At 43.8% G+C, this 10,637-nt stretch overlaps 1 protein-coding gene across 1 annotated transcript; it reads right to left on the bottom strand.

The window, feature by feature from the left end:
• Positions 1-418: 418 nt before the first annotated feature.
• LOC105932752 (perforin-1) lies at positions 419-9,651 on the bottom strand. The gene is made up of 5 exons (XM_012872015.3): positions 9,584-9,651; positions 6,142-6,689; positions 1,677-1,815; positions 1,391-1,602; positions 419-1,285 (listed from the first exon to the last, which is right to left on the bottom strand). The coding sequence occupies exons 2-5, from the start codon at positions 6,672-6,674 to the stop codon at positions 433-435; spliced, it is 1,737 nt and encodes a 578-aa protein (XP_012727469.2). The 5' UTR covers positions 6,675-6,689; positions 9,584-9,651; the 3' UTR covers positions 419-432.
• Between the last annotated feature and the right edge of the window lie 986 nt (positions 9,652-10,637).

The following is a 10,637-nucleotide window of genomic DNA, read 5'->3' on the forward strand; positions in this document are numbered from 1 at the left end:
GAGACACCACAAACAATTCACAACACATGCTTTTATTCTGGATAAATAAGACAGTAATAAGCTTTCACAATCTGTACTTAAAACGATAAAAAAATAAATGTTAATTAGGTTATAAGTAAAGACTCTGCAGCGAACACACGCAGAGCTAAACATGTACTTCCTTTGACATGAAGGCACACACAGGCAGGTTTTATATCATGGCTGTGCAGTTTGATCATTAATATCCTAATAGGCTACATTATATTATATCATATTATTAGGAAAATACAACTTAAGCGCTCAAAAGGGTTTTAATTTTGAAGTGACAGAATGAGGTCAAGATGAAACTGAAACAAAATCAGACGTGAGTTAAAGTTCACAAAGCTAAAGGTGTGGTTGAAGCTGCTGCTAACGGCTCAGTAAGCAGCCGTGTGGGGGGGGGGGGGGGGGGGGTCACTGCAGGGTCCCGTTCCTGTAGGAGCTTCCCTCATCCACAAACACCCCCATCTTGGACAGGATGGATTTTGGGATCGGGTGGGCGTGTCGGGACACGTAGAAGCTCCTCAGGCTCTGAGCCATGCTCGACGGTTTATAGACGGTGCAAGAATCTCCGGCTAGATGCGGAATGCACTTCACCTCCCACTTGAAGTAGAATCGGCCATGTTGGAGAGGGCACACGTCTTCCAGGACGCCAACGGACAGCCGTCGCTCGCATTCGCCCAGCAGGTCGTCGTCCCAGTCGTTGTCCTGATCCCACACCTCAAAGCGCACCACGTTCACGGAGGAGATGTCCCTGGTGCCCAGGTCCACGATGGCGTTCCATTGTGGGTTGTTGTTGTTTTTCATGACTGAAGTACGGGTAACAAGTTCTTTGTTAACGAACACCTTAATGAAGCCGTCGGTGGCGGTGGTGTGGTCGCCCCACAGATCGGTGGCCTTCAGCACCGTTAGGACGACGCGGGCCATTCCTTTGCGGGTGGGGCAGCAGTCCGGGTTCACCGCAGGTTCGTTGTGGCACTGGCAGACGCAGGAATCCCTCGAGTCGCTCTTGATGCCGGCCTGACAGCGCGCGCTGCAGTTCCTCCACAGACCTTTCTCCAGGATGTAGTGGCTGATGGCCGCGCGCAGGTTTTTCCTGACCGGGTTGTTGGCCGGGAACAACTCGTGAAGCGACGCCAGGGAATGGGAAATGATGTCAGGATTCTGCGGCACTGAGCTGAGCCACGTCTTGTAGGCTTCTGGGTTTCTCTGGGCAGAAAAAAGAAGGTCTGTGTCCACGTTGAGCCCCCCTTTCATTTCTGTGAACCTGGGGAAGGAAGTGATTCAGCAGCTGAGCGAGAAAGTATCTCCAAGAATTAAATTAGTGATTTTTTTTTATTAAAGGAAAGGTAACAGGAAGAATGTTCTTTACCTGTCGTTGAATGTGTCTGAGATGGATTTTTTGTTCTCCATCTTGTCTGTGACCTCGCGGCAGTGCTTCGACTCTGCTTCTGCCTGAACCTTGATGCTCGCAGACGCTTCGGCCTCCAGACACATCTGGACCTCCTCGGTATTTAAGCCCAGCAGGCTGGCTTCACATTGCCTGATGCTGGTCACAGACTCAACGCGTCCTCCCAGATTCACCTGGAAAATCAGGTTCAGCTCAGTTTTCTGTCTGCGCCGTGTTCACCTCTCTGACGATCGCTGTTCCTACTCACCTTGGTGATGTAATGGGTGCCAAAGTCGTCGATCAGCTTGTAAAATCTCGTCTTGTATTCTGGGCTGTAGACCTTGGGAAGCTTTTTCACGGCTGTTTTGAAATCTTTGCTCAACCTGGGACTGGAGGAAACTCTGAAGCTGCAGACAAGGCAGGGAAGTAGAGACCAATAAGGATGAGGAATGGGATAAAACTGGTTTTGCAATGTTCTCCATCTTCCACACGGTTAGAAAAACATAAATCTAGATTTTTTTATATGTGTGGACCTTTTTTTGTTTAGTTTTTTAACCTTTTGATTTTGTTTAAAACGGCTAAGCAAATAATTTATCTGCAGGAAGCTTACTATCAGATCATGATAGTGAAGGTGTTTGCACTGGACATAAAAGAATCTTCAACCAATTTAAAGGGGTGTTGCTTGTTGCATTTAACCATGAACTAACAAAACTTAACAAACCCACAGACCCAAAGGGCAACTAGATGGAAATAAATATTGGTTATTAATATCGACCCAGTTTTACTTATCAAACCGATACCAAGATGTTAAAAATCACGAACATTAATGGTAATACCGACATTTCATGAATCCTTGATTGTAAGTTGTTCCCATTTGTGGAAACACAATAAAGCATTTGCATGAATTTACAGATGTGCATACATGTTTAGCCGAGGATCAGAACGCCAAGGCTGCCCTTTGTCACTGATTCTGTTCATAACTTTTATGGACAGAATTTCTAGGAGCAGCCAGGGTGTTGAGGGGATCCGTTTTGGTGGCCTTAGGATTGCGTCTCTGCTATTCGTGGATGACGTGGTCCTATTGGCTTCATCAGGGCGTGATCTACAGCTCTCACTGGAGCGGTTCGCAGCCGAGTGCGAAGCAGCCGGGATGAAAATCAGTGCCTCCAAATCCGAGACCATGGTCTTGAACCGGAAAAGGGTAGAGTGCCTTCTCTGGGTTGGGGAGGATGTGCTGCCCCTAGTGGAGGAGTTCAAGTATCTTGGGGTCTTGTTCAGGAATGAGGGGAAGATGGAGCGGGAGATGGACAGGTGGATTGGTGCAGCGTCTGCTGTGAAGCGGGCGCTGTACCGATCCGTTGTGGTGAAGAGAGAGCTGAGCCAAAAGGCCAAGCTCTCGATTTACCGGTCGATCTACGTTCCTACCCTCATCTATGGTCACGAGCTTTGGGTCGTGACCGAAAGAACGAGATCCCGGATACAAGCGGCTGAAATGAGTTTTCTCCGTAGTGTGTCTGGGCTCTCCCTTAGAGATAGGGTGAGGAGCTCAGTCATCCGGGGAGGACTCAGAGTAGAGCCGCTGCTCCTCCACGTAGAGAGGAGCCAGTTGAGGTGGCTCGGGCATCTGGTCAGGATGCCTCCTGGACGCCTCCCTGGTGAGGTGTTCCAGGCACGTCCCACCAGGAGGAGGCCCAGGGGAAGACCCAGGACACGCTGGAGGGACTATGTCTCTCTGCTGGGAACGCCTTGGGATTCCTCCTGAGGAGCAGGACCAAGTGGCCGGGAGAGAGGGACGTCTATTTACAGATGTAACCGTGCTCCGCCTTACAATCCCTTGTTAAGAAGACCGTGATATACTTGAACTGTCCTGCTTCAGGTAAAGGCTGACCCCCATCACTGAGGCAGAAATCCACCTTTTCTTACAGCTGAGAAGCATGACCTTTAACCGTGAGGAGCCGACTCTCAACCAAGCTGAGACCCCGAGGTTCCCTAGTCAGAGATCCTCTTCTGACTTAGACTTAGACATAGACAGCTTTATTTGTCATTTTGTTTGCACAAAGTACGTACAGGACAAAATTGTGTCTGCATACAGCTTGAAAAATCACAAGTAAATTGCAGTAAATTTCAGGATAAAGATGCAGCAGCGATTTATGTAAACAATGCAGGGGAAATAGACAGTGTGCAAACGGTATCCAGATGAGTATTATTAAAACCGTGCAAAATACAAATGTGGTACAGAGTCCATTTTGTGGCTTCAGCAGTTCAACAGTCTGATGGCATATGTGCATATGTGCATATGTGCACATATGCACATATGCACATATGCGAATGTGGTACAGAGTCTGTGAGATCCTGACCATGAACGCCATAAACACATGAAAACAGAATCCAGGTATTCACGGAGATCAGATAATCTGCCCTCCATGCAGTAACTATCAGCCTGACGGTCAATCGCAGGAAAAACTTCAGGCTTTGGTTTAATTTGTGAAGCATTGGTTCAGTTTTTAATTGGTACTCTTTGCTTGCTAGGCTATAATGCTGACGCTGCATTTATTTTATTAAAAGAATATACCTGAAACAATGTTCCTGGCTGCTATCATTCTGCTACTACAAGGTGGAGCCAGAACCTCCTACTTCCAGCACTTGGTGCGCGATACTGTCATTGCCGCAGCTTTTACTGGGAGGTCTGTGGTTATTTTATTCTAAGACTGCGCCAAACCTCAACCTACATGATTTATACAAGCAAAGAGCGAAAATACACGCCACTGCCAAGGCACGATCAAAAATCCTCACTGGTCTTGATCCAAGAGGTGTGCAATAAAAAGAAACACCGTAAAGAAGATAAATGTAATTAAATATCAATGATGAGAGGGTTTCCAGTCTTTGGAAACTGGCACAGGCATGTTTGCGTTTTAAGTGCTGAACATCTAAGAGTTTGAGTGGCTCAATGCTTGGCTGGCCTCTCTATTGTCTAAAAAATGTTGTTTTTTTTAAATTAACAGTGAATAACAGTGCATGGCATGTAGAAAGGGATCAGTTTATCAGCTAAGATCTGGCATCGAGCAACAAAAGGTGTTCTTTTTCAGATAACTGAAGCCGTAAAACTCTATTGTTCAGTCATTTGTGAAATGACAAAAGTAAAATAGTAAAAAGTTTTACTCTTAAATGTTCCAGATCATCAAAGTAAGTTTAATACCAGACAAATATAGCCTGCGTATGTAGAAAAAGCAGCTTTAAATGGTGCTTTCCATGAATGAGTGGAAAGGTGTTGAGATTTATCCGAGTTAGAAAGTCTTTAAGGCATTTGGACGTTAGCCAAACACAGAGAGACTCGTTCAGAGCCGACAGTGAGAGATTCATCAAAATTACTCAACCAGAGCACCAACAACTCATCAGGAGGTCAACGACGACATCTGAAGCTCGCCAGGCCTCACTCGGCTCAATTAAGGCCGTTTTTAAGAGTTTCCATAGAAAGAGAAGAGGGTCAGTGAGAAGTTGAACAGAAGAACAGTTTTACTTCCTTTTGAAGGAAGGAAAGCTGTAGGTTAATACTACAGTTATTACATCCTTCCAACCAATCACAACGCACACCTGGGAACACACCTTCACCAATCAAAGAGCTCAGAGAGCACACTTCTTTTTTTTACTTAAAGTTTTGGTAAAAAGTTTTTTAAATAAAGGGCTGAGTTTGAATTCAGTCTTATTTACCTAAAAATAGGCCATTTAACGATAAAAAGGCCAGGGCTGCACTTTAAATATATATTTAGAATATTCTTATCATTATCAATATTGATCAACAGGATTTCTATTTTATCAATATTCTTTTTTTCTATATCGTCCAGCCCTACTTGCTGGAGTCTTCACCTCAGCTGACCTTTGACCCTATCTATTCACGCTGGTGAGACTTTTGGACTTTCATGAGAGAAGTCCAACACCGACAGCACTGCTGACCCGACCGAGCTCACATTCATAAGACGTTTTGTTTAAAGGTGCCACTGGCTGTCAGGGGAAGATAGGATCCAGGTGGAAGAAGCAATTGTGGTCCAGTGAGACCAGAATTAAACATTATACGTGAATGCAAAGCAGAAAACTACCAGTGTGCGTAATCCTGAAAACAACATCCCCCACGGTGAAACACGATAAAGGAAGCACAAGGCTGCTGGTCAGGGTGGATGGAAAGGTGGACGGAGCTAAAGACGTGAGGTTCACCCACCAGCGGGTCAACGACCTTAAAGAGTCACATTATAAACTGGGCGAGGGATGGGATGAGGATCAGAACTGCCAGGTTGTGAAGAAGAAAAGAAAACGACAAAGGAGCTTTAAAGGAGTGAAGGATGCAGAGGGTTTGGATGCTGAGACTGATCGGTTAATTAAACACATTTTCAGACCAATATCTCCTCTCCTCCTCTGTGAAATGCACCAGGCCAACTCTCTTCTGCTCATAAATAAAACTAAGTAACTTTAACTTAAAGCAAAATATGATGGAGGTACTTTTTACTTTTACTTTTAGCAACTTTACTAGCATTTGGGTAAAAATGCTATCAAAGTAAATGTACTGTTACTGGAGAACGTTATATTTTGTACTCTTTCCAACTCTGATTACTTCCACATCAGGCAACGTTTGTCTGGAAAGCTTTTATCCAGATTTAGTAGAACCACACCTTGAGAACCATGTTTTCTCTGCACTCTGGCATTAAAGTGTGATCTAAATGATTAAAATATTCTGATTTTACCTGTAGTACTCGCAGGACATGCCGATGCTGGCGAAGCTGAACTTGTCGTTCTTTGTTTTCTCCATGGAGTATTGGGCCAGGTTGGAGCTGGTCCCGGCCAGCATGAGTTTGCCAGATTTATCCTTGGCTTCCACTTCCAGACCCGTCTTCCAGTTGTTGGTGACCGAAGAGCTGCTGCCGCTGACCAGGTCCTCGCTGGATTTGTGCAGCTTGGAGGAGACTTTGGAGCTGCAGGACTGCTTGGCCCTCCAGTCCAGCACGTTCAGAGGCAGCTTCTGCTTCCTGCCTTCCAGGTAGGGGTTGATGCACAGCGTGCAGGTCTTGTCTTTGCGTTTCCACGTGTTCATATCCAGCACGAACGCCGCCTTGCGCTCCATCTTGGTGATGTCGAAGCCTTCCCCGGCCAAGTTGGAACCTGGAGCGAATTCAGCGTCCAGACACTCCTTGGGCTTCCCATCGGTGCACGCTGCGCTGGAGCAGCGGGGGAAGCTCAGCAGAAGGCCAGCGCAGACGGAGAGACTCAACAGGAACATGCTGCTGGAAGTTTACTGAAAGAGAGAAACGGTTTCTCAGCAAGTTGAGCTGGAATTAAACAGGCTTTTTAAATTTCTCTGTAGTTTATCGTTCACCCAGCGCAGCCTGTGAGACGCTGTGTGACTGATGCATCTTTCCTCCTGAGTTCAGCTCACAGTGAAAATGATTCAGTCTTTGTTCAGACCCTTGTGGTTTGAGTTTTATCTTTAATCTGCTTCAGATATGACTTTTAGACCTTAATCTTTAGTTTTTTCTTCTCCTGCGGTGAACCACCTGGTTGCAGACTTGTCTCAGAAAATTTAAAAAAAAAACTTTATTTGTTTCTTTAATCAGAAAACTGGGTCTTCTCTCAGAGCCTTAAGCAACATTTTGTGTTTTCATTTAACTTTGTGGATACTTTATTACCACTGAGGCTGTTTAATGGATATAAGCCTTGGCTTCAGCCTATTCCTTTTAAATATAGTTTTTTTGAATATACTGTGTTTTCTTTCTTTTGTTTGTAATGTAAATTTACCAAAATAAGACAGATTTGATTTGAAGCAATGTTTGAAAAAAATGGTTGCTTTAACATTTGGTTACTACTTATATAAGCTCAATACAATCATCTGAGAAAATCAGAGGGTTGCTAATTATGAAGACATTTTTTTTACCCCTGAGACCCCCGGCTGTTAGAAAGGGAGCGCATCAGTGGTCTTTGGCATTGATCGGACCAACGTTCGCAGGGTTTAGATTTGATTTACAGCATTTTCTCTCTTCCTGCTATAATTTATTTTAGACCGGTAACGCAGAGCCTGAAATGACCATCGGTAATCTGACCAGTATGTTACGTCTGAATGGATCAAAAAAGGTTTGCCTCTGATTCTTGAGGAGGTTTTGAAAATACATTTTCTAGATCTAAATCTACCAGGGGGGGGGGGGGGGTGAATTATTTTGGCTTAATTGTATGAACACATTAATGAAGGGAATAAGCTGGTTTGTGAACAAATAGTCACAAAGCAGTCTAAATTATCCACCAATCACCACGTTGAATGAGGTTTAGGTCTGATTTTTCAAACTGATTCTTCTCATCATTTCCACGTTCACACAGTCCGGCTCTGACGCCGCTCTCAGATTCATTTGGTAATTTCTCTGAGCAACGTACGGTTTGAGCTAGAGGGGAACTTTTTGGTTCCGCTCGGATGAATCTGAATTATTTACCACTTGTGATGAATAATCTTTCTCTCTGTGAGATGATGGATTGTAGTTTGGAAGCAGCTTCATGGGCTTTCCAGGATGGATGGACAGCAGCTGTTAGGCCGTTGCTTTTGTCTTTCTGTCCTGGTGTTGTGTTAACACAAACCTCCCGAGCAGAAAACTCCTACTTTTACCAAAGTTTCTGTTGCTCTCAGCCCTGTTCAGCAGTCTGGATTGGGTAACTCTTCCTCTCTTTAGGCCGTTCTGTTGCTGGTCTGGATGTCTGCTTGCAAACCTGAAGGTTTCTGGCCAAAACGGATCCGTATTTGGAACTACTTATAAATTTATTATGGCCTGTATTTTTTACAGGGTGGTTTAGACCTCGTAAAGGTGCTGTATGTAAAACTCTCAGCACTCTTGTGCTCCATGATTCTCTATTGTCAGCCCTTGTATATTATATCACTCTATCATGCAGCAGTTGCATTTGCTTTAATATGATTTTGTCATTTTTGCAGCCTGTTTAGTGGCGCTTTAATGAAAGCAGGCTGACAGGAAGGGAGCTGAGCGGGTGGGAGACACAGCAAAGCTTCACGGGACAGTTCAGACCTCCGTATCTGGGTTCTGGGTGCAAATCCTCTACCAAACAGTTTTATAGACATTTACATGGAAGTCTCAACAATTTCCCACTTTGGTAAAAAAGACGCCTTCCTGCACATTTCTCCATTTACCTTCAGTTTCTAAGGATCTAAAAATTCTAAATCTAAATGCGGATGACCATTTGATCACACCAAATGACCAATATAAATAAATATACAAATAAATAAAATGACCCCTCTTATTTTTGACACGGCATCTTTTTCAGTGTAGCAGGATGTTATATTTATCCTGACAAGCTGGTCCCGGAAACTGCAAACGTTTGAATTTAAATGAACAAGAGGTGCATTATTTTTGCATGCATGCAATTTTATCTTTTTTTTTTTTTTTTTGCAGATTGTCTGCTGCTGTTTTTTTAAAATGCATAATCATACATGCGCGTGATGTCGACTTTCGGGTCACCCTGCTCAGTTACACAAGCTGAGTATGCTATTTTATAATAACTGTACAATGGAGACTTTTTCCCTCAGTTGCTGCTGATACGCCAGGATTTTCCCGCTTTTGGACAATAAATGAGTCTTTTAATATGTCTCCTGCAATGTTAGCCATAGCTATGAGTATCCCCATGTTTTGTTTTGTTTTTTTGCCCTAATGTATCATGAGATTAGAGGTTATTTTAGTCATTTAGATTTAAATTGGTTAAGACTAAAATCTAGTTTTCTTTCTTTTTTCCATACAAGGAAAACTTCAATCCTATTTTGAGGCCTATAATTGTTATAAATCTTCTTCCTATTCTTTTTTAAGTACTTTAAAACTTATCAAACAATCAGACGTGTCTTTTTTTGCGTTTTGCTTGGATGCCAGCTCTCTCCAGGAAACTGTCACAAATCAGCCTGACATAATGTTTTAAATTAAACTGCGCATCACAGGCGGCCTGTTTTACAGGAGGTGGGTCAATTTGCTTTCTTGTCAACTGTGGTTGGTAATGAAACTAATCCAGCATAACTGAAAACTGTTACATTTTCTCACAGCTTTTGACACACATGTATTTCTAGCCCTAATCATGATATATTGTAAGCTCTAGATGCATATAGCAAAGAATACGAGGCAATAGATCGATCTCATTGCAGAGAAGACTCACCGATGTCTTGTCTGTTCCTTCTGCAGCAGTGAAACTCAGTGCATCTATGTCGGTACATGCCGTTTAACAGTCAAAGAAGCAGGAGGCGGTGTGGGGGCTGAGGTGACAGTGGTCTTTAAGCGAGTGCAGGAAAGACAGAAAAAAAACGTGTGGTAAAACCATTTCAGATGCTCGACTCCGAGCAGCAAGTGGTCGATGTAAAGTCATACAGATGACGACAACAGGAAAGTCAGGCCAGTTTGTCAGTCAGAGAGAAACCAGAGAGAAGAAGACGTGTCGTTTCCCTGAAAGGGTGGAGGGGATGCCGTCATATTTGCTGAGAAAAGGAGAAAACTTTAGTCAGACCTTCAGAGAACAAGTTAGGCTCCATTAAATCAGCAAATACTGAAAGAAAACCCTAAGCCTATAAACACATCGAAGATGTAAACCATCATTTATTCCTTTGGATTTATAGACATCAAAGCATACAGGTTACAAAGTAATGTGAAAGATTTCCTCCAAGGAGCAACAAGACAACAGAAATAACAAAGAAGCTACATCAAAACCTTTTAATTATTTATTATTATTAATGATTTATGAGATGTTTAAGGTTAAAATGAGGGAGTTTAAAGTGTGGAGTTTACCCAAACAATAAGAAGTAAACGCCTAAATGATCAGAGGGCCTTTTGTCCGGGTAGATGGCTGGATGGAGGAATTATGATGGAGTAAAGCGTTTACACCAAAGGAATCAGGAAGCTGCTGTAAATCTAACCCCCCCCCCCCCCCCCCCCCCCCCCCACCCACCAGCTGAAGAAGGCCCAACAAGGGCTCTTCTTCCTCAGGAAACTCAAACAAACAGGACTTTCTACTAAGCTGTTAAAAAAAACTTCTACAGAGCTGCCATAGAAAGCCTTTTATGTCTCAGCATAACTGTGTGGTAACACAGCTGCACAGTGCAGGAGAGGAAGGTGGTAAGGACACCGCAGAGGATTGTGGGATGTCGTCTGCAGGATCTGGACATGGTTTATGCTGCATGAGTCCAGAGAAGATCCCACACACCCGGGGAATCCATTGT

Source organism: Fundulus heteroclitus, chromosome 16 (assembly GCF_011125445.2).
Source record: "Fundulus heteroclitus isolate FHET01 chromosome 16, MU-UCD_Fhet_4.1, whole genome shotgun sequence".
NCBI classification, from domain to species: Eukaryota; Metazoa; Chordata; class Actinopteri; order Cyprinodontiformes; family Fundulidae; genus Fundulus; species Fundulus heteroclitus.

Excerpts from the sequence above, each read along its gene's own strand:
- LOC105932752 (XM_012872015.3), bottom strand. The coding sequence starts at position 6,674 with ATGTTCCTGTTGAGTCTCTCCGTCTGCGCTGGCCTTCTGCTGAGCTTC. Across the intron at positions 1,603-1,676 it reads GCACCCATTACATCACCAAG|GTGAATCTGGGAGGACGCGT; the intron begins GTGAGTAGGAAC and ends CTGATTTTCCAG. Across the intron at positions 1,286-1,390 it reads TCAGACACATTCAACGACAG|GTTCACAGAAATGAAAGGGG; the intron begins GTAAAGAACATT and ends TTCCTTCCCCAG.